The sequence below is a fragment of the Vipera ursinii genome, assembly GCF_947247035.1.
Source record: "Vipera ursinii genome assembly, chromosome: 1".
In the NCBI taxonomy this organism is placed as follows: domain Eukaryota; kingdom Metazoa; phylum Chordata; class Lepidosauria; order Squamata; family Viperidae; genus Vipera; species Vipera ursinii.
Genome location: NC_139512.1, coordinates 103,270,820 through 103,295,672, shown reverse-complemented (window position 1 = coordinate 103,295,672; position 24,853 = coordinate 103,270,820). Strand labels below are relative to the sequence as shown.

Below are 24,853 nucleotides of genomic sequence, written 5' to 3'. Positions count from 1 at the left end.
ATATTATAAGATGGAGTTCCTGAGGAGATATTTATGATATATAAAATATTATTATAGGATTTTTTTAATTTAAAATTGCTCTGAAAGTAGAAAAGTACTAATATGAAAGAATTATAATGTAAATGATGCAATTAACAAATATTGGAAAGGAGAAAGATAAAAAGCAATATTACTTTTCTTAAATTTACATTATTATAATAACCAACTTGGAGAAGGGCATATTTCAGCTCTTAATATCTCCAGGTATGGCTGACAGGTATGTAATTGGGTGCTATCTAACAAAATGAAATTCAGTGGTGAAAAAAGTAAGATTCTACATTTAGGCAAGAAAAACCAAATGCACGGGTACAGTATAGGATGGTTCCTTGCTCAACAGTAATAACTGTGAGAGGGATCTTGGAGTCCTAGTGGACAATCACTTAAATATGAGCCAGCAGTGTGCTGCAGCTGCCAAAAAAGCCAACAGAGTGCTAGGCTGCATTAACAGAGGGATAGAATCAAGATCATGTGAAGTATTAATACCACTTTACAATGCCTTGGTAAGGCCACACTTGGAATACTGAATCCAGTTTTGGTCACCACGATGTAAAAAAGATGTTGAGACTCTAGAAAGGGTACAGAGAAGAGCAACAAAGATGATCGGGACTGGAGGCTAAAACATATAAGGAATGGTTGCTGGAATTGGATATGTCTACTCTAGTTTAATGAAGAGAAAGACAAGGGGGTGACATGATAGCAGTGTTCCAATTTCTCAGGGGCTGCCACGAAGAAGAGGGAATCAAGCTATTCTCCAAGGCACCTGAAGTCAGGACAGGAAGCAATGGATGGAAACTAACCAAAGAGAGAAGCAACCTAGAACTAAGGAGAAACTCCTGACAGTTAGAACAATTAATCAGTGGAACAACCTGCCTCCAGAAGCTGTGAATGCTCCAACACTGGCAGTTTTAAAGAAGAGACTGGACAGCCATTTGTCTGAAATGGTATAGGGTTTCCTACCTTAGCAGGGGGTTGGAGTAGATGACATCCAAGGTCCCTTCCAATTATTATTATTATTATTATTATTATTATTATTAAACTTTTATTCATTAAACATGAAACTTAGTCAACTGAACACTCAAATTGACTGGCACTAATGGTTGACATGGGTTGCTGCCAGCATCCTAGGTATCAACCAGGTATCTACTTAAAATGTAAGATGTTCCGAGTAGCGCAGTTTTTTGTAGCTTTGCTGGAGTTATTACAGGAAGCTGCAATTATTATTATTATTATTATTATTATTATTATTATTATTATTATTATTGTTGTTGTTGTTGTTGTTGTTGTTATTATATTTCAGACTTCTTCTATAAGAGTCCTGATAAACATATAGTTAGCGTTTTCTGAATTCCCTTGGTGCCATCTGCTGTTTTGTAATCTAAGTATAATGGTCCTCTCTGCTGCCAGGCATTGTTGATAAAATTGGACTCAGTGTAAGCTTTGCTAATTTCTAGTACATATGCTTTAAAAGATTATCTTTTCAATAATAAACTAGTAAATGTAAAACTTCAATAAAGAGTTGTGTGTGTGACGGGTAGAATGTTGTGTTCAATATCTGTAGGCTTTCGTTTGAACTCTCAACTGGCAAAGATGATCTCTGAATGACCATGAATTGACAGATTGTCCAGAAAGAGCTATTTCAAACACCAACATTAAGTAATTCCTAAAAATATCATAACTATAGTTCAATGTATGATGTATTTATAAGATACAAATAGATAGTATCTTGGGTATCTCTGAATTAATCAAAGTTTAAATAAATAAATCTATTTCCTCCCCTCCCTTACTTTTTTTCAGGGAGCAAACAGTTATGGACAACTTGGCCTTGGTCATAAAAATGATCTGCTGCTGCCGAAGGCTGTGAAGTCATTTATCTTTAATCAGAATTGTATCAAAAGCATTACTGGTGGTGGAGGTCATTCTGCTATTCTTACCGGTAAAAATCCAAGCATAATATTTCCTTGTGTACTGTGAAGTTTAGCTCTGGGCAGATTGTAGATCCTTCCTTCATGATCAGTCAGAACCCCTAGCTACAATTCTGTTTTTGTATGATGTTTATGGATCTAAGATTTTCCCCATATATACATAATATAACAAACTGAAATATACATGCTGTTGTATGGAGAAAAGGAAGTTAAAGCTATGATGCTGCTCCATATTACTATCTTCAGCATTTTTTATCAAGCCCTTCAAAGAAAATCAAACTCAGGAAACAAGAACCACTTGGGTTGGAAAGATCTTTATTTCAAATAGTAATGTTGCCAAATCTTGAAAGTTTGTCAAAACAATTCTCCAGTTAAACTTATACCTAGCATAATTAAGATGGACTCCAATGGAGTCTGTAACCTTCTGAAACAGCCCTTCATCCTCCATGTTCATAGGGTAGCTCTCCCCTATGTCTCTATTGGTAATTGGGGTTTATTGAAGGCTTGAGTGATATCTAAACATGAAGCCGATCTCCATAGAATTAGATCTTAAATACTTTCGATAAGTTTTTGAACTGAGGAAAAATACAGCTTAGGGAATTTAGAAGAAAAGCATGCATCAGGAATTAGATTGGGGTAGATATTATTGTTTCAGTGTTGTTAAATGGGATGTTTTATGCCAATGTTAGATGGGGCTGAAGAATATTTTAAAAATGACCCAACAACATACAATTACTTAAGAAATGATGATATGACGAATCCATTTAGTAAGTACCTTAATGCTCCTACAATTTTTCTATAAGAATTGATATAACAATCTAAAGAAGATGGTAACCTCAGAAAACTATGATGAAGAATGTGTATATTTAATGTTACATGTATTAACAGCAGCGAGAATTACATTTGCACAGCATTGAAAAAATGAAGAAATACCAGCCGAAGAAGAGATAATTAAGAAAATTTTGGACTGTGTGGAAATGGACAGGCTTACATTGAAAATGAAAGGGAAAGAAGATACAAAATACTTTCAAACATGGGATGTATTTTATCAATAGCTAGAAAAAAGGATTAGAGAGTAGGAATTTAAGATGTATTATTACTAAGCACTAAAGATTTGTACTGTAATTATAAAAAATTAATAAAATATTAAAAAAAAAAATCTAAAGAAGATGGTGATGCATATGACCACTGATTCAGTGATTTAAATCATAAACTATTCCAGTGAGTTCAGTAATAAACACATTTGGGTCAAATCTGTACAGAAGTTAATTGAAGGTTAGTTGCATAGGTATCTGTTTGAAGCCGGAATGATGTAAAATGGTGTTTTGTTCCTCATGACACCATTTCCATCATAATGAATTGGATGTCACATGTCCTACCATTTGCCATTTTTCTGCAAAACCCATAATCAGATGTGTTCGTTTAATCACTTATGGTTTATCTGTATAGGTGCGACAAGACCTATGAAGGTCACATGCATTTTCACCACAGAGCCTGCATGCTTTAATCTGCATGATAAACCATCCAAGTTGGGAATTCAGACAGCTATCTTAGGACTCAAGTAGATTTTGTGTTTATATATTTGTATATATGTATACATACTCTTGAGTAGTTTCTGGTTAGGTATTCTGATTGAGACTGGGAATCCAACAATACCTGAAAGCCACAAATGCAATATTTTGTTACAGGGGAAAACAGCACTGAGAATTGTTACTATGTAAGTAGTTCCTAAATAACAATTGCTGGTATAATATGGTCAAATCTATTGAGTTATATGGTCCCATTGCTATAAATAAGTCTGATGCTATTTGTTTATTTCACAGACACTGGAGAGATCTTTTTCTGTGGCCAGAATAAAGATGGACAGTTGGGACTTGGTCATACTGAGGATGTGACACATTTTACCTTATGTTCTTCTCTTTGCGGCTGTGCTATCATGCAAGTTGCCTGTGGCTGGGATTTTACAATTTTACTTGCTGGTAAATCTCTCGTAATTTATTGGACTTGTATGCCACCCTACTCTCAATGATTCTGGGTGGCTCACAACAATCAAACAAAGAATTTCAATAAAATGGTTAAATATAAACTATAAAGTTGGTAAGCATGATGAAGTGATGGGTCTCACTGTCCCTTGGCAAAGGCTTGGATGAATATTAAAGCAAATCATTGCGTATAGTGACAGCCTTGGATCCTATGTGTGCCTCCAAGAGGTTCCAAGATCTTCAGAATTGTGTATTGTGTATCCAAATTTAAAAATTACCTATTATTGAATGTTTGGAAATGAGACCATTTTCAACTGAGTTAAGCACAATAATTAAGAAAACGAGTTATGTAGAAAGACTTTTGTACTCACTGTGTGGCCAGGCTTATAAAGCTGCACAACTTAACAATAAAGTTCTAAAATAAAGCTAAATTAGTATTAAAAGCTCCATTTGGTTACTGTCAATGAGCCATAGATGTAATTAATATTTATTGAATTATATTGGCTTTTTAAAATAACAAGGATTAGGTTAGACAAAATATGGTGAGTTGTTCTTAGAACAGTTACGGACAAAGTTAAAGAACAGTTCTGTCTTTACCATCATTCATTCATTCATTCATTCATTCATTCATTCATTCATTCATTCATTCATTCACTTGCCAATGACTGGGTGATTTACCGAAGTTAAAACGTATTAAACTACCTTTTCCTTATAAACATAAATCTCTGAATCTACTTAGCAGCTAGGAGGCTTCCTTTCAGTTCTAGTTTTCAGCTGTTTTGCTGGCTCTGTTTTTTATATGGTTCCTTTAACTCCAGTTTTGATTTCACTCTTGTTCATTCTTTTGTCTCCTGCAATTTATTCCCTTTAATGTTCTAAAGTTCTTACAGTGCATTTAAATCACGCTAGAAATAAGTAATGAATATACAGGTAGCCCTTGCTTAACAACTTGTTTTACAACCATTTGAAGTTACGATGGCCATGGAATGGGTGTTTTACAAGCACCTCCAGATGTTATAAATTTTTATTTTTATTTATTTTTATTCCATTTATATCCCGCCCTTCTCCGAAGACTCAGGGCGGCTTTACAAACTTAGCAGTAGCCTTCATTCTATGTATATGCCTGCTTATTAGGGCTTTCGCCCCCCCCCCAAGCGGCATTATTACAAAGTCAGCTTATTACCCCCAACAATCTGGGTCCTTAGATTATGGTTAGGCCAACACCTGTGGTCCTATGACATATCAGCCTGGTCAGCTTTACAACCCGTTGCAGCCTTCCCTGGTCACGTGACTGTGATTCTGCCAGTTTCTGGCAAAAACACCACCACCAACACCCATTCAAATGAATGGCTTTGTTTGGTGACCACAGTATTTGCTTAATGACTGCTGTGTTCTCTTAATGATCATTGCAAAAAGGGCAGGAAATTTAACTCAGGTCTTGTGGGTGCCTCAACTTATTTCTGTAATAGTTTATGACCTAATTCCAAGCTCAATTATAGTTGTAAGTCAAGGACTACCGGTAAAGGTCATGAGGTTCAAGGAATGTCTATGATTACATGAATTGGAATCTATCATAGAGCTAGGCAAATAATAAGTATTGCATGGCATATTGCACTGAAAATTCACAATACTTTTGACTTGAGGTAGACAATGAAGGTGTTCAAAAGTGCTGCTCTGTCTTTCAGGAAGTGGCCAAGTATTCTCCTGTGGATCTAATTCCTTTGGACAATTGGGAACTCCTGATATTTCAGGCAGATGCACTATTCCTGCAGTGATTAAGGTAAGAGGTCTTTGGTGCTTTCCCACCAAAGCTTGTTAATCACCCCATCAGAGAGAAGAAAAAAAGCAGTTTTGTAAAAATGAGATCATTTGTTTTAGACGTTGCTGCAAATTTTTGCTGTAGGTTTTGAGGATACTGTATAATATCTTCATTCTCCCTGTTTGTAAAGGCCATTTGAAAAATCAAGTATTTAATTCAATAGAATTACTATTTTTTATGATATACATTTCCTTAAAAGTCTCTCCCAATCCTCTCACTTCTCTCATAGTCTTTACAGGATAAAGTAATAAATATTGCTGCTGGACTCAGGCATGCTGTTGCTGTGATTGGTGAGTTACACCTTTATGGTGAAATTAACAATAATAAAGATATAATACTGTGCCCGATCAGAAGAGTTTAATTTTGCAGATGAAATTGCTCTGTGAATTTGCTAGAAAAAACATGAAGTATTTAAGAAATAATTCATTGATTTAATATTCAATGACAGGCTAATATAAATCAGGTATTTTATGGAATATATTCTATGATGATTATTTAACCTTCATGGATCACTTAATCAAAGTGGTTTGGAAGACTTTTAAAAGGAATGTATAATTAGGATAATTTTGGTCTTTTACCTTCAGCCATTTGACTCATAAAAATTGCTTAATAATTTTCATTCAATAAAGCCCTGGGAATCAATATTACATTGTTTCTTCTGGCATTAATTGGGATGGTATGGAACTCATTCTAAAAATAGGTGCACAAAGTGCCTCTCACTGGTTGACGGTGTAGCATATTAGGGATCTTGAAAATATTACAGGTAGTCCCTGGGTTACAATCCTAACTGGGATCTGAATGTATGTTACTCAGTGAAGTAGTTATTGAGTGAAACATCACACACTTAGCAACAGTGGTTCAGGCAGTTCTGATTGTGGTTGTTAGGTGACCTGCCACCTTTCCCAGTGACTGTGCTTACGCGAAACCAGCAGAGAAAGTTTCAGTTCAGGTCCCCTGTTCCCGGACAGCTTCCACCCTGATCAAAGCCATTCACGTCTTGGTTCTTCCCAGCCCTGAGCCTTGATTTTTGACAGGCAAGGGATGCTTTCAAGGGATCACCGAGCCAGAAGAGGCTAACTTGATTTTATTGGTTTGAATGAATTGTATCTGCTTCAGCATCCCCACTGCCTATTTCCCACAACTCATCTGACCATGGTGGCACAGTGGTTAGAATGCAGTACTGCAGGCTAATTCTGCTGACTGCCAGCTGCCAGCAGTTCGTGAGTTCTGTTCTCACTGGCTCAAGGTTGACTCAGTTTTCCATCTTCCGTGATTGGTAAAATGAGGATCCAGATTGTTGGGGGAAATATTCTGACTGTGTAAAATGCTTAGAGAGGGCTGTAAAGCACTGTGAAGCGGTATATAAGTCTAAGTGCTATTGCTATTTGTCGTTTTGACTACCCTGTATAGCATGGCTGAGAGGAAGACATTGCTTTATTCTGCTGTTGCTTTTCCTCTGCCACCGTGACCCTCACTGGACTTTCCTCTCTGTTTCCTCCTCCGTACCATTATTGTCTTCTTTTTCCTCCTTGGCACTGTCTTACCTCCCCTGCACTGGGCTTGCTGACACTGGCAAGCTCCAAGGCCTATGGTGTCTTTGCTGGGATCAGAGATGGCAGCGAGGGGTGGAGCAGTGGCAAGGGGGAGGGGAAGGCCCACCACTGTCGTGGGGCCTGAGGCTGACTGATGTTGATGAGCCCAGCACAGAGGAGGCGAGGTGATGCTGAAGAAAAGGAGGAATAGAATAGAATAGTGCTGGAAGGGACCTTGGAGGTCTTCTAGTCTTCTAGTTCTTCAAGGAAGAATTGAGGAGGACAAGGAAGAAGGTCCACTGGGGACGGTGGTGGCATTAGGAAGGTGGTGGTGGAATATAGCAGTGCTGAACAAATGATCGTAACCCAGGGGCTGCGTGTACCACTAAATTATGTTTTACATTTTATGTGCTAAATGTGAACTGTTAAGCTGCTATCAGTAAGACACACTGATGTATTTCATCAAGCTGTTATCAGGGGAACAGTTTTTAATCTTGACAATTTATTTTCCTTTTGTGTGAGCAGAAAATGGTTCTGTATTTCAATGGGGAATTGGTATGGCATCTCAAGCAAAGCGAATGTGCCAAGAAAAAAATACTCCTTCTTTCTTGAGGGCAAAGGAACCTTGCAAAGTACCAGGTTTGTTTGTTTTTTTAAAGCTATATATGATATTGATGTATGTTTGGGGCTTTTGTGCACATATACCGCCCAGAGTCATTTTGCAGAGTGAGATGGGCAGGATATAAATTTTTCAAAGCATATTAATATTTTCAAAGATAGTAATTGCCTTTTTAACAGTTGCATCGTGATAGTGGCTCACATTTAACTTATAGCTGACAAAGATACCTAGCATTCATTTTTCTCTATTAAGGAGAACAACACTTTAGACAGGGATTCATATTTTGTCTCATATTGTGTTCTACACGATCTAAGGCTTTGTTTTTCCCACAGGAAACCCGGGAATCTAGGCATTATGGTTCAAAGGAAGACATTCTCAAACCTCATTATTGCTATTCATTTTATTTTCAGTGGTTTTCATAATAGCAACATTTCTTTAGTTCAAACTCCTGTAGCAACTCAGGCTATCTAAGCCAAGTCGTGGTTCTTGAAAATTAATTTCATTTGCAAATGTATATGCTTGCATTTTTAAAGAATATTCAGCCATTTTTAAAGAATATTCCGTTCAAGTAGTGACCATTGATCTATTAAAATTTATTTGCAGTGTAGTAACCCAACATGAAGGGACGCGGTGGCTCAGTGGGTTAGGACGCTGAGCATGTCGATCAGAAGGTCGGCAGTTTGGCGGGTCGAATCCCGAGTGCCGTGTAACAGAGTGAGCGCCTGTTATTCATCCTAGCTTCTGCCAACCTAGCAGTTCGAAAGCACGTAAAAATGCAAGTAGAAAAATAGGGACCACTACGGTGGGAAGGTAACAGCGTTCCGTGCGCCTTTGGCGTCTAGTCATGCCGGCCACATGACCACGGAGACGTCCTCGGGCAAGCGCTGGCTCTTCGGCTTTGAAACGGAGATGAGCACCGGCCCCTAGAGTCGGAAACGAGTAGCACGCATGTGCGGGGGAACCTTTACCTTTACCTTTAACCCAACATGACCTGTACAGCAATGATTTCTATATATCTCACACATTTTACTTTTTAGCTTTAGTTTTGTTTGTGACGTTCTGCAACACAGAAAACCTCTGTGAAAGAAATTCTCTCTTTTACTCATGACATAAATGGATTACTCTCCTAGGTTTCGAAAATGTCAAAGTGAGGAGTGTAGCTTCTGGCTCACATCATGTTGTGTCACTCACAGGTATGTTTCCTTTGGCTTGGCTTAACCATTCAAAGCATTCTTTTTCTGATATTAGTTCACATTTCCTTAGGAGTGTCTGAGTGTATGATTTATGTGTTTCAGTCTTCAAAGCACCTATTTCCTTCTCCCATTTTGAAACACTCGCTCAAATGTCCTTCATATGGTTTATGTGACTTTGACTTGTGGATTTTTGTCTGTAATTTTGTTAGCTGTTTTCATGTTTCATCCTAATAAGCAGAACTGAACCACTTAGGTAAGCTTGGAAGAAAATCCAAGAACTGCGAATAAGTGAAATGTATTGGGAAAAAAGTCAGGAAATTAAAGCCAAAAGAATTTTGGCAACTGCTAGCCCTGCTGAGAATAGCCAGTTTGTTGTGGTGGTTAAAAGCACTATGTTGGAAACTGGGAGACCTTAAGTTTCTAGTTCTGCTTAGTGATGAAACCAGCTGAGTGATTTTGCCACAGTCGCTTTCTCGCAGACTTGGGAAGAAGGCTGTGGCAAAGTACTTTTTAAAAAACCCTTGCCAAGATTCGGTCAATAAAGACAAAGTGTAAACCTTGTATTTAATTTTCCCCCCACTATATCTAATAGGTCGTCTCAGCTCCATCTTTTGAGTGGCCTACTTTGTTTTTGTCTGTCCTTTGTTAAGATTTGTTAAGATAAAGGGTTTTTTCCCCCTGATAATACAAAAACTTTTAGTATGTTTTTTTTCCTTATGAAGAGCTGACAAAGGAATATTTATTATGCTTGCATTGTGTGTGCGTGTTGTGCATTGATGTTGTCAAGGTTATGTGTTTGTATGTCCTGGATGCACTTGTTTGCATGGGGATGATTTGGTTTATATATTACAAATTTTGGAGAAATTTAATTTGCAACTTTGTCAACTATGGCTAATTGCATGCAATGCGATTTATGCATCGTTTCTTGTGCTTTGGCATTTCTGAATTGTAGCTTCTTTTTAAAGTTAAGATATTTACTACAGTATTTCTGCATAGAGCAATGACATTTAATCGCTATATCTGTGTCCTTAAGAAATAATACAGAAAATGTCTTCCTTGCTATTTTATTCTTTCTCTCTTTTTAAGATGATGGAGATTTATATGTTTGGGGAAACAATAAGCACAAGCAACTATTAAGCAAAGACTCTATTGTTTTGGAACCTCAGAAGATTGAAGCTTACTATTTTGAGGGTGAAAAAATTAGAAGAATTTGGAGTGGTTGGACACACTTGGTGGTGCAATCAGGTATAATCTAAAAAGCGGTATCTAAAATATAACAACATCTATTTAATTGAAAAAAATATTTGTATGGATCTTAAAAGGGATTTTAGACTAAGATGTGTGGAAGACATGGCAAAATACTGTGTCAGACAAATGTTTGATTTTATTGTACTGATTGGTCTTCATGCTAAGCTGTAAATTAGTCTTTTGTGTTTTCTTTCTCCTCTTTCTTTCTCTGAGGTATTATAATATTATTCATCTTTGCAAAGATAATTGTCTAAATACTGTATATAAAATATGTTCCCTACAACATATTTTAATTAATTAAATATATTTAACTAATTAAAATATATTCTCAGTCCTACTGTTAGAAGTTTGTAACTCAGAATGCAACAGATACCAATATCTGTTTTAGAAGGATTTTCCCCCCCAATATCATATCTTAGACTACAATTTCAGACAATGGTTTGATAGAATAGCCATGTATATACTACTAACACTCTTCTGTCTGTCTGTAACCCTAACATTTAATTAATCCAAATGGTGCATTATAAGAATTATGAAGATTTTATACTATAATAGTAGGTCTAGAATTCTGTTCCTAATATGCCATCAATATTGGACAGAAATGCTATTCATTATAGCTTTCCACAGTAGCTGTTTAGTTTCTGGCTTAGATACAATATATTGTTTCTCTTTAAATAAGATACTATGGCTCCATTTCTTCATTAGTGAGATCATGAGTTCTGTAATGGAAATAATAGTTTGATTGCATTGGGGCTTCAGTTTTGCCAGACAAAGGTGAAATTGGCAAATGTTTTGTCAGATTGTCCCATCTGCAAACATCATCTACCCCATAAGTCAGGCCTCAGGTTACTGGATTTTTTTCTTTCTTGCTTGCATGCCTTGTTGCTTCTAAGGATTTGGGAGTGAAAGCAATAGTGTGTAAATCCATTCTTGCAGTTTTATTAAATGGAATTGCAGAATGTAAATCCAAAACTGAAAGTCACTCTTTTTATAATTGATATTTTTGTGAGAATGGGTCTAGATTCTATAATGTTGCAGATGTAAATTAGGTTATGTAAGAATCTCATTGAGATGGTTTGACTAAAGGAAGTTCTAAATATAGTAAAAATGTGTTGAAAAAGAAAAGAGATAACAAAGTCTTAAGCCTTTAAAAGTTGAGTCATCCTGGGTTCAGAATAACTGCCGTCCTCCTTATGCTGGTAGCCAATAACAAAGGGAGCCTTAATTAAGGGAGTTTATTTATCTCCGTGTTGTTCTGAATAAATCCACAGATCTGTTTGTTATGCATTTTTAAAATGGGAAAATAATTCTCAGTACATTAAAGATTTACACATCCTTTCTTGTGAAAATGGATGAAAGGAAATGGGAAAAATGCTTACACCGTCATTTTCCCCTCCCTGTCCAATTGCAGTTATACCAAAGACCTAGAGAAAAGATATACCATAAAATTATAAGCTGAGCTGGCTAGCTCCAGATAAGTTCTGTGGCAAAAAGGAAAAATGTTGTCCCACCCAGGAGGCTTTTGTTGTGGATGGGGGTCTTGCACTAAAAGCTTCTGATAAACAGTTCTGTTCATGTGTAGTATTATAAAGGCACACTGCAATGTCTTAGAGAAGTACTAAATAGTATTTATTTTGCTTGATGAATGTATCCTAGAAGACATTTGTTGTTCTTGAGCAGTTTGGTTCTGTTTGAGCTGCTAGGTGAAATATGAAGAATCAGTGATCCAAGGTCTGTGGAAAGAAATGATAGATAAGTTAGTGCTGGCAAAATAACATGTGAAATCTTGGAAGACCTCATCATTTATTTAATATCTTCTCTCCCATAACAGGCAATAGGATGTCAGAAAATACCAGGAAGATGATTAATGAGCAAAATGATAACTGGAGGGATGTGAGAGTTTTGAAAGGGTCAATCTTACACTTAGTGCTCTTTGGTTTTTTTAGTTGAAAAACCTTTAAAAGCAGTGTTGTCTTATGGTTAAAGTTTCAAATTAGGGAGACTCGGAGTCAAATTCTATCTAATCTAGAATTTTTATAAGGCCTAAAATATAGATAAGCTCTGGTGTGATAAAAAAGTAATAAATATTTTCAAGTACGTTTAAATAACTAGTCCATACATGAGATTGAAACCTATCAATTTACTGGGATCCTATTACTCAATGCATCTTTGCCTTATTTATTTATTTGCTTGCTTGCTTACAGTATAGGATTTATATTGCTGTGTTTTTCATGCAACAACTTCAGTAGTTTACAACAAACCACAAAACATAGTTAAAAAGAAAGGTACCCTTTCCCTCCAGGTACCAAACCAAGTAACCTTATACTCAATCCCCATCCTAGTCTAATGCTTGATAAAAGAGCCAGATCTTCATAGCCTTTTGGAAGGTTAAAAAGAATAGAGAGCCACCTGCTGCCGGCGTCGACTCCCCTCCGCCCCGTGCGTTCCCACAGAGAGGGCCTCCTCTCAGAGAATGTCGGCTGGTGGCCCCCAGGGGGAGGGCCTTCTCTGTGGGCGCTCCGGCTTTGTGGAATCAGCTGCCGGTTGAGCTCCGGATGGCACCGGATCTCCGCTCCTTCCGGCGCGGGTTAAAGACCCATTTATTTGTACAAGCTGGTCTGGCCTGATGGGGAATTACTTAGGGTTTTAATATTTATATATATATTTTTTCATTGTTTTTATTGTGGGCAATAATTTAATTTAATTTAATTTAATTTAATTTAATTTAATTTAATTTAATTTAATTAATTCCTTTTTAACTTTTTAACTTTTGTACTTTTGTAGTTTTAAGATATGCCCTGTTCACCGCCCTGAGTCCTTCGGGAGAAGGGCGGTATAAAAATTTAATTAAATAAATAAATAAATAAATAAATAAATAAATGGGAGGCTGTTTCAAAGAGCCGGGGCCTGAGGAGGCATGGCTTTGTGGTTCCATCAGGTGGCAGTATTTAAGGAAGGGGATTTCGTGCATACCCATCCTATCTAAAATAGTAGGATAAATAAATACCTTCAGGCAAAGGTAGTTCTGCACGTAACCTGACCCTGGAATTTCTTGCTGTGATAGAAGATGACGCTGGGGTTAAGCATCCTTCACTTGCTCGCTGTGGTTTGTGCAATCCATTGTATAGGATGTTGTGAAAGGATCAAAGGATCTGCTGGCTGGCCTTCTGATTCTCAGCCACTCGCCCTGTGTGAACATCAAGTGAAAGCTGTACTGAAGGCTGTGAATCCCAGCAAAACTGCAGGCCCAGATGGGGTGCTGGGGATAGTGGTTAAGAACTGTGCCAACCAATTAGCAGGGATCCTGACGTCTCCTTGCAAACGGCCTGTGTGCCATCATGCTTGAAAGCAGCTACCATTGTCCCAGTCCCAAAGAAAACAGCAGTTGAGTGCCTGAATGACTACAGACCTGTTGTATTAATGTCTGCAGTGATGAAATGCTTCGAAAGACTGGTTCTCCAACATCTTAGGACATGCCTCCCACCGGACTTTGACAAACATCAATTTGCCTACAGGGGGAACAGGTCGATAGACGATGCCATAGTTACTGCTCTACACTCTGTAGCAAGCCATCTAGAGAAACCTGGAAGCTATGTCAGGATGGTTTTCATTGATTACAGCTTGGCTTTGAACACCATTTTGCTGAGCATTCTTATTGAAAAGCTGACTGACTTGAATTTTCCCCCTCCATCTGCGATTGGATTAAAGACTTTCTTAGGGACTGGCTACAAACAGTGAGGGTTGGATCTGTTTTATCCACCCACCTGAAGCTTTGCACCGGCTTGCCACAGGGCTGCATGCTTAGCCCCTACCTGCACTCATTGTACACATACGATTGTGTATCGTCCGACCCATCTACTATGATAATTAAGTTCGCAGATGATACCACCGTACTGGGTCTTATTACAGGTGGAAATGAAACAGCATACAATATGGAGGTACAAAAACTATCCATATGGTGTTCAGAGAACAACTTGAACCTGAACATTGGCAAGACAAAAGAAATGGTGCTAGACTTCCGGAGGAAAAGAGAGGAACCTGCCCCACTTTACATTGGGTGGGGGCAGGGGGCTATGTGGAGAGAGTTTCCTCCTTAAATTCCTGGGAGTCTACCTCTGTGAAGATCTTACCTGGAAGGTTAATACAACCCAGGTGGCCAGAAAGGCCCAACAGAGACTCCACTTCCTCAGGGTCTTGCGGAAGAACAGGGTAGAACAACAGCTAATGACCTTCTTTTACCGGTCTACTATAGAGAGCAACCTCTCGCACTGTATTGTAGTTTGGTATGCTGGCCTGACAGCCATACATAGGAAAGTATTACAGAGGGTGGTGAGCACAGCACAAAACATTGTGGACTGTCCCCTGACACCACTGGATGACATCGCCAGGGCTCGCTGCCTTGGAAGAGTGAGAAAAATTCTCAGGGATGACTCACACCCTGGACAGTATCTCTTTACTCTCCTACCATCGGGTAGAAGATACAGGAGTATAGCCAGCTGTACCAACAGGCTGAAGAACAGCTTTTATCCATAGGCTGTCAGGCTCTTGAATGGGAAATAATTGTATAATTTTATGTATGATTGACTTGTGAGTCCGGTGTGTTGTGCAGTTAGCTCACATGGTGTAACAAGATGGTGGGTTTGTTGTCACTGTGAGTTGTGGTAGTGGGGGCACGAAAGGAGGCTCAGCCAATCTCAATGTATACATGGTTATACTTTGACAATAAAGGTTCATTCATTCATTCAAATCAAAGGTTTGCAGTGTGGGATATGGGGACAATGTGTAAGAGAATGGGATGTAGAGTTAAATGTGTTATCAGCTTAGATTCCTTATGTTGCCACAAACAGTCCATGTCCAGCCCCGCTTTAATTCTGTTCTCCCTTATCTAACACCATTATAGTACTGACTGTTAGTTGACTAAATTCTTGGGTATAGGCTTGAATAAATATTCTGTGCTGCAACTTATAGACCCAATCCTTGGTGCAAGACACGATGGTATTCATTCCTTGGTACTTCCAAATTCTTTGCCTTGTTTATTTTTTTATGTTTTTGAGTCACTCAGTTATTAAAAAAAAAAGAAAAGTAGTATGCCACAAAGCAATACATCAGCCTGAGGCATTATCTCTATTCCCAAAAATGCCTCTGAGGCCCATTTCTCATATGGACCAGAAACATTTTTAGAAAATAACTGGAAAAAGAGAGGAGAGAAAGATTGATTTACAAACCCATGTGGACTTGAATATTTAGGTTTGCTGATGGTTTACATGCTGTTATAGCATGTAGTGCCTTATGATAGAAATGCTGTCTTATTTAGGAAGTTTATTATATTTTGAGTAACAATTCAAGTAAACTGTTATTAGGGCTATTCTGTGACTTTAGTCTGAATCTCAGAAGTGCTGCAAACATCTTAGGCCACATAAAATAGAGGGTATGGGGCTGTCAAGGCTTTCCTGAGTTCCTTTCAAATGCATTCATTAAACATGTTCAAACTCTCTATGTACCGACTTTCTAGCTGTAATTGCTAACAGCATATAACTTGTAATTCAGGTCAGTTTTGTGGAATAGCTTGTAACTAATTTATTCTTTTGGTAAGACCTTTAGAAAGAGCATGGTATTTCTATTTTAAATGTAGGCCACAAAAGGTGTAAGTGTAAATAGTTCCTTTTTTACAGCTCTTGCCAAATACATGTGAATGTGCATTTTAGGTCAGTGGCAGAAAGAAGGTGAGACTTCCCACAGTAGTTTAATATTTTAAAAAACCTTTCCTTCCTTCCTTCCTTCCTTCCTTCCTTCCTTCCTTCCTTCCTTCCTTCCTTCTGATTTGCATGTGACTCTGGGCAGCATACACAATTAACAACATTTGATTCTTAAAACCAATTAAAGCAGTTTTGTACAATAAAGAAAAGACAAGAGAAAGTGCAAATTATTTTATGATCTAATTATTCCACAGTTCAGCGATTGTCTCTTTCTGTGCTACTACTGTTCCTGCTAAAATAATAATGTCGTTATCCAAAAATGTAACTGCTACTAAATTCCCCAAATACTTAATTGAATGCTTCACTTAACTGGCAAACTCTTACAGTGAGCAAAACTTGATTCTTTTTTTTTTCTTCCTGGTGTCTGTTGTTCTCCCTCTGGATATATGTGGAGGGTAGATAGATCTCACACTGTGTTGTCCTCCTTGCATAGTGATCCTATGGTGTCTTTCATCATGAATGATTCTGGGACATGTGTCCCTTCAGCCACTTGTAATAGTGTAATACGATCTTTCATTCCTAGCCATTATCTTTTTTTTCCTTAAGTCTTCCTTTCTAGATTCTTAAGTCATTTCAGCCCTTCTTCTCCCGCAACTGTCTATGAAGCCCTTTATCTGTTCTTTTTTCAGATTCAAGTTATCAACCACAATGACAGTTTGTATGACTGAGCAGTAACCCAACAGGATGGCAGTCAATATTTACCTTCTCCATTCTGTCAGAGATCTTTGGATTTAAACTGCCATCTGTCTCCATACAACATGGCTAATAAAAGGCAGCTGTAATGGTTGGAATCCAAAAGAGAGTTTCAGGTTGTCCAAATTAATCTAAGAGAATAATACTTAATTAGTATTGCATAGTAAAAGGACTCAATAATTAAATAATTTAGTATTATATATTACTTAGAATAATACTAAACATAGAATAATAATAAAAGTATCATCTTTGTATAATATTTTCTCAAATATTGAACCAGCACAGATAGTGAAGACTTAACCCCTAGTGGCATGTGTATAGAATTTAGTATGTCTCACTCTACTACAAAGTACATATAATGAGTGACTGAGCACAGGCAGTAATTACAGTTAGATGTTCGTATGTATGTGCTTTATAACAATAAATATGTTGTCCAAAGAATTACTTAGTGTATTGAATTTTTCTGTTTATGAACATTGCTGCTTTCTCAAATAGCTTTGTCAAATGTTAAGCTGAATAAATTAATCTTAATTGTTTTTGATACCTTCAAGGTAAAATTTGCGAATTACATCACAAATGTTATGTTTTATGTCATCATATAAATCTTAAAGTATTCAGGGATGATAAGCTGAAGTTGTAGTGGTGGGAAAACTTATCAGACACTGAAAACATAGAGGCAAAAGGGTACCTGGTCTAATTTAGACTTTTCATGCAGTGAGTAATAAGATAAAGTGTACTGATTAGGTGATACAGAAAATCAGCTAAGGCCAAAGTTGAAGTTGAAGTCCAACAACCTCTGAAAGAATATCAGCTCTTTTCCCATGTTCAGGTATAAGAACGTTCTCTGATATTTTTGGATCTTGAATATGCAGTGAAATATGAATTGAAAAATAATTGTGTAAAAATTTTGAATTAGGATAGTATTCTGGTTGCGTTAGAGTTTAGTTAAATTTGGAACAAAGATTCTGATATTTAATAGTGATAGCTATCCTCTTGCAGGCACCATTAATACCTACTTTTAAATATTTCTACATGTCCATGGAATCTCCAGAAATTGCTATCCCTTTTACTCTGAGTTGTAGCAGGAACTTTATATAAAAGTTGAAATATATGAGAGGGTAAATCAAATCTGTAAGTGATTAAAAAGAGCCTTGATTGTGCAGCAACCTCCTGTGAATACATGCAGAATCCAGCTTCAAGCAATGCCAGTTAAGATGGGAGGTTTGGGGATTGAAAGGACACAGCCAACTTGCATAATTCTCTTCTTCTTGAAGAAATCACCTGTTCAGAATGAAAGCTTGAAACAGGATCTAATATATTCAGTATGCAATTAAATTGGCAGAATCCCCGATGTTGTGGATAAGATGTATAGACTCTTTTAGATAATATGGAGGCAGAATTTGTGGCTGCAGCTAGTCACAATCCTCTTCTTAGCTATATGCATATTAAAAAAGGAGTATTCCCTTGAGATGCTTAATTATAAAAGGGACCAAAGCCCATGAGATAAAATAAACTATTCAATTCCTAATGTGAAATGTAATAAAAGAATGATAATGGTACACTGTGAAACAAGATGAAGTAGCAATGGAGGTAGAAATAAAAACAATTGTAATATGCAAGTGCAAGTTATTAATCAGTGTAAATTAAGAATGGGTACTTGCATTTTAAACATAAGAGGGATTTTCGTTTATTGCTAAGGGAGCAGCTGCCTTGCTCATGGAATGGATTAATGCCAATATAAGCTAAATAATAATAGCAAGGAACAATCATGTGTAACTAAGAAACCGTTCACAATATAAAATAAGAATACAGGTAGAACCAACTTGCTTTGTAAATAGAACAACTTGCTTTCTTCATATAAAATCTCAATAGTCATTTTTTTGCCAGTGGTAGATCAAAGAATGTAAAATTAGCTTAGTAATGGAAACAAAGCTGGGGTATCCAAGAGGTGATTTCACTAGTTCATATATCTTTAGTCAGATGTAAAGCATGTCTCAGGTCTTGTTCTTTTTAAGCTCTATTAAACTGGAAATCAAGATTTGACTTGTATTTGGAGAGCTGCAATTAATTTTGTTATGGAATTGTGTCAGATATGTTTATAATAAAATCACTAAAATTAGATTGCAGTCAGCATTTAGTTATTACTATTACAAGTTTCAAGGGAAAAGTTGTATCATGAATTTTAAATAGGACAAAGCTATGGCTAATGTGTCCGATTTGTGACTTCCAGGTAGAATTGGAAAAATGTTAATTGAGTATTTCATCCATATGTAGGAAGATTTCTTGACTCATTTCCTCTCACAGGAGATTAGGAGAAAACTGGTGAGAAGTAGGTTAAAATAGTCACAGACCTGAGATCTGCTCCTGATGATTCTGGAGGGCTGAAATGACAGATAGATTGTCAAGAGGTCAAAAAAACTGGGAAGCAAGTCTCTATATTAGTGTCATGAATTTTGGGTAGTAGCTTTGGGTATGGACATCTTTTCATCTTAAAAGTGATATGTACATGTTACTTGAACATACACATGTTTTTATATTTCAGTTTAGGGTTGATTACTAAACTTGCTAAACTTGTTGGATTAAATTCTAATAAGCTAAGTTCACACTTTGTACTAAGGCAGAAATGTTCCGGTAGGAGGGTACTCCCTCCCTCCCTCCCTCCCTCCCTCCCTCCCTCCCTCCCTCTTTCTCTCTCTCTCTCATTTTTGCCTAGAAGAAATGTAGAATATCAATATAACAAACAAAAGAAATCATGCTCAACAAATCACCATGGGTGAATTCATGGAAACTCTACTAAGCCAAAACCATGCAATCCCATTAATGTTTAGTGCAGGGGTCAGCAACCTGAAACAGTGAAAGAGCCACTTGGAACCGGTTCCCGGTACATGTACATGTGGGCATGCGCAGAACAGGGTTTGACTGAAGAGTGGAGCAAGGCGAGATATGCACCTACCCTGCATATTTGAATTGATTGGTTGAACTTTTTTAGTCCCACTTTTTTTTTTGGACTGCACATGGCAGAGGACTGGGAGCCGCAGGAGACGGCTGAAAGAGCCGCATGCGGCTCCAGAGCCGCGGGTTGCAGACCTGTGATTTAGTGCTATTTATGAATCCATTGTGTGCAAAATATATAAACTGAAGAGAAAGAAATATTTAATGAAAAGGAAAACTTAATGTGACACATTCCAATCTTGTCCAGCTTAATAATTTTTATTATCGTTTTATCTAATTGCCAATTCAAGAACTAACACTGCAATTATGTCACTGATATCTAGAGACAGAGAAAGTCTTCACCTGGGGTAGAGGAGATTATGGTCAACTTGGAAGAAGTGAGATGCCATGCGAAAGACAGAGCCAGGACAGAAAGAGGTCAACAGAGCATCATTTGAAAGAGTCGTTTTATGCTCCTGCTGCGGTGCCCAAACTCTCTGGTGCATCTGAGGTAAGGAAAAACTATGCATGTTGTCAGCTTAGACCTTCTTTTCTTAATCTGAATGGTGCCTCTGGCACAAGGGATGCTGTACTGTCTCAATCCATTGAATCAATATTGCATGCATTTACTTATTATATCTAATAGTCTGCCAGTTATTTAATTTGTGAAAACCGAAAGGCAATCCAAATGTGGTTCTTTATACTACTCTTTCTAATAAATAGTTTAATTGCAGCTTTCCTTATACTTGCTTCCTTGCAACACAAAAGTCTCTACTACACACTTTTGTAGATAATTCTTTGTAGAATAAAAATAAGTTATTTTGCACAAAATATTTGAATTGTGAAAGGCTGGCTTTAATAATCTCCATTCATTATTACCATGCTGGATTTCATACTAAAGTTAATTGTAGAAGTACTCTCTCTGAAAAACAGCCAGAGAACGGAAAGCCTCTTTTCCAATTAACAGAAATACAAATGTTCAGCAAAACATTTGCATGTGTTTGTGTTCTGAAAAGTGCTGAATATTGTTTGAAGTCACTTGTTTGTTATTTTAGTACATTGATGACAACTATTCAGATAGTCCTTGAGTTAAGGACCATTTGAAGTTACGACTCCAAAAGGGTACCTCTGACTCAATTTCAGAATTAAGTCTCTGTCGTGCCCTTGTTTGTTCATCCTTATGATTGACTGCAGTCTCAGCATATTAGATAAGCATTAGTTTAGAAGACAACTGAATTTAACATGGACTTGATCAGAGTCAGTTTAACTGGTGGCAGGTGTGTGCTGACGACTATTTACCATCAGTTTGAATGTGATTCTGTTAATTCTGAACACCGTCACATCCCTACATAAAAGGGGGTATGAACACTTATGCAGCCACATCATTCTAGATTTTAATTGTTGTTTTTCCCTTATAAAAGATGTTTTTCAATTTAATTGTACAGTTTATATGTTATATTAAAGATGGGAAACATTCTGAAGTGATTTATCTCAGTCTGATTTTTTTTTACATCTCAAAAAAACTAGTATTTTAACAAGTGTGTGCAGACTTTCTACATCCGTTATGGACTTATGAAGTTCTTGTTTTCACTATCAATGAAGAGAGAAACCTGAATTCCTTCTTAACAGACTCTTCATCACAACATAGCTTTAAAAATCCTTTCTGTTTGCTGAGAGCACAAACATGAAAAGGCACGTGAAACAGATTTATGAAAGTGGCTTTAACTCATACAGACATAGCAGATCCTGTACTTTTCCACTGACATTTTTTTTGACAAGTCAGAACTGTGAATGTGCTACAGTGAACTGCACTGCAGGCTGCAGCCCCCGATTGGCATGCTAGAATCATCTTTAGCATACTGCTAAGTAGAGATTGGTAAGGAAACTGGGTCAAAACATGCTTACTGTACCTGCAAGAGACTGCGGAGTGTAACAGCATGGAAACAGGACCGTCCACAGCATGGCACTGTCTTACTAAGTATAATGGGCAAAACTGCTAAGACTTTGCCATAATGTGTTTTTTGGTGATTGCCAAGTGAATGTAGCAATGACAGTTTTGAATATATTTAGCTCAATGCCCTATAAAACACTAATCTATCATGCTTTGAAGAATAGTCTCCCATTATTCTGTATGTAGCCAATAATACTTCCTATATAAACATGTAGGCAGGAAGTATGTTTGTATCGAGCATCACTGTATATGTAGCACAAAGATGAACTGGGTTAAGTCTCGAATTGTTGCAATAATGTATGAGGTGGATTTTAATCTAGACCAGACAACCCGTGACCCATTGTGCCATCGTTTCAGAGATTTTTTCCATATGCGACGGAGAGACAGATTACAGGGAAGCAAAAATATCAGTGGAAGCAGGAGGAATGTCTGACTGCCTTTTTTGCTTTCCCATTGAGTTTCCTTACTCACTGCAGGCAGTGAGCATGGAAAATCTTCCTCCCTTTAAGTGTGTGATAAGCATTTTTTTTGTTCAACCGTACCATATGGCTTCTAAGCAATATGGCTAGTCCTCATTTAGCAACTGCTTTGTTAAGTGACTGTTTATTTTTTAACAATAATTTTAATAAGATTTACAAATACATAGATAAAGCACTAATACAAACTAAGGAGAATAAAAAAGGAAAGGAAAAAAAGGAAAGTATGACGTAAAAGAGGACTCTCCCTGACAAGTATAAACATTTTCAATAACTTAACACCTTATGTAGTAGTATTTCAATACAAAATCTCTTCTTCCCATATCTCATCCTTTATTGACAATCAAATGATAAAAACTCAATCAGTCCTAATCAGTAAAAGTCTATTAAGAGCTAGCCAAAATGTTAACAAATACTTTTTAACTTTAATAAAAAATATCCATTTTGTAATCTAAACTTATCACTTTCTCAAAGAAAGCAAGCAAAAGAAATCTCTTCCCATTTATAAACAGATTTTTAAAGCTTGTCATTCACCTGGCCAAAAAGAAATCCCATTAATAGCTACCAGGAACCACAACATATATATTTTAACCCTGATCAAATAGATTCACTTTGCAGTCCTTTTGTTTACTTTTAAAAAGCTCAATTTTTAAGCCTGTCCAGCGATATCTCACAAGCTGATTTCTTATCATTTTCTGTCTATCTCCTGTTAGGAACAATTTGAGTAATTTCTTTTTATCTCCTCTCAGAAACAGTTTCCTTTATTTCACACGTTACTTTTGTAAATCTAAGATTTCCAAGTCACTCTTCTAATTTATTATTTCTATGTCTCCTTTAATTATAAAGACACCAGTTGATTCCATTTGTAAATCTGTCCTGGCATCTTTTTCCATGTCATTTTTGTAATCCAGCATATTTTAAAAACTCTAAATCCACATTCAAGTTAGTCTCAGTTTTAATCCAATAAAATCAATTTGTTCTGTTATCTCCTGCTACATACATCTTCAGAATTCTGAGGAGCTAAAACGGCAAAAAGCAGAGCCATGTTCAGTCTGCCATTGTTGTCCCTGGAAGTCTTGCAACCATTCAAAATTATGACCGTGATGAAAAAAGTATTTTTATGAACAATCCTTGCATTCACAACCTTCGCACGTTTGCAAAGTGAAGGAAAGCTGATGTAAGATCATAAACATAGTTGTGATTTCACTTAAAAGCCGCTTCACTTAACGACCAGGCTACTGGTCCCAGTTGTGGTTGCTAAACAGTTGGATTGAGATGTCGGCTACAGAAATTAAATAAATACAAAAATGAAATAATAAATAAGATAATCAAGGACTACCTGTATTGTCTTGTAGCCTTTCTGTATGAGGCTGCTAACATCACAAGTTCCTGCTCTGAATTCACTCATGGTATGAGGAGGGGTTGAGATACATTGAATGGATAGGGAAGGAAGATGGAAAGAAAGCTGGAACTCTTAGGAGAAGAAATTGTTCCTGGGGAAACTAAAATGGAAATCCAGGCTTCCTCTCCTCCGAATTAAGACAGGATAGTTTTCGTTTGTGAGGACATCTAAATGACAGGGAAGATACTGTAGAATGTTTTATTGCTTCTTTACAAGCCTCCAGGAAGCTAAAACGTTTTGTTGGCTACTAACCTTTATTGATTTATTTTTTAAAGCTGTTAAGAATACAAACCGTGCCATAGGCCATTGCAGTGGTTAATCTGTTTGAAACAAAGCTTTAAAGCTTTAAGCTTTTTGCTTTGGGTTTAGCTTAGTGAGGTTTGATAATTGTCTTGGTCTATCAAAACATAGGCCATTCATAGGCTGTGAATGCAGTTTCATTTTTTTCCTTTGATCTTTCAAATAATTCTTTTTGAAAAGATATGCATCCGTGCTTAGTTAACATTAAGTATGGTATTACATTATTTATTAACTGAATAAACCAAGACAATATTGACAAATACAAATGTTGTTCTGTAGGTATCATATAATGACCCACAAACATATAATTTATTTATGCTATTTAGCAACAGAATTTTTAGCCCATATGGACAGATTCCAGTTGATGTACAAAAACAACTTACACATGAAATATAACCAATTATAGTTGTGAGTCTTTCATATAGATAGTAGTAGTATTGAAGCATACTTTCATTAATTTATTTGTACAACGGAGAGTAGAACTGCCTGATTTAGTATGGTCACTGACATGGGCATTAAGGCATTATTTTTTAAAGAGTATTTCCAATGAAATTTAGATGTTATTATCCTAGCTCAGTGGTTCTTAAACTGTTTGATCCAATTATCCTTTTCCTGAACACAAATAATGCCATTACCCCCACAAAAAACAAAACAAAAAACCCAACAAACCAGACTTTGTTGCGTCACCCAAATATCTTGATGGCAGCAGTCACAAACTGGGTCCTTTATTCAGAAATAAGCAATTACAAATTCCTCCATTATTCCTTGGACGTGCCCAAACTACTGGATTCTGAATTAAACAGATGGGTTGCTTGAGGAAGAAAATCTTTGCATCTGTATGTATGTATGCGGCAGATAGTGCTACACAATCCTTATCTAGCCATTCCTCATAGGCTAGTAACTAACAATTTAATATAATCGTTTGCTTATGTGCCGTCAAGTAGTTTTTGCCTCCTAGCAACCACATACCTGGATTTTCTCCATGATGAT

The 24,853-nt window shown here is 36.9% G+C and overlaps 1 protein-coding gene across 1 annotated transcript in view; it reads left to right on the top strand.

Annotated features, from left to right (window-relative positions):
• SERGEF (secretion regulating guanine nucleotide exchange factor) overlaps window positions 1-24,853 on the top strand; it is a gene marked incomplete at its 5' end in the record, with an annotated part of 80,884 nt that overhangs the window by 2,843 nt on the left and 53,188 nt on the right. Inside the window, 8 exons of the mRNA XM_083376859.1 lie at window positions 1,834-1,972; window positions 3,785-3,940; window positions 5,629-5,723; window positions 5,992-6,052; window positions 7,820-7,933; window positions 9,044-9,106; window positions 10,193-10,351; window positions 20,079-20,245. Of these exons, the coding sequence (XP_083232985.1) occupies window positions 1,834-1,972; window positions 3,785-3,940; window positions 5,629-5,723; window positions 5,992-6,052; window positions 7,820-7,933; window positions 9,044-9,106; window positions 10,193-10,351; window positions 20,079-20,245 (954 nt within the window). The remainder of the gene's footprint in view (window positions 1-1,833; window positions 1,973-3,784; window positions 3,941-5,628; window positions 5,724-5,991; window positions 6,053-7,819; window positions 7,934-9,043; window positions 9,107-10,192; window positions 10,352-20,078; window positions 20,246-24,853) is intronic.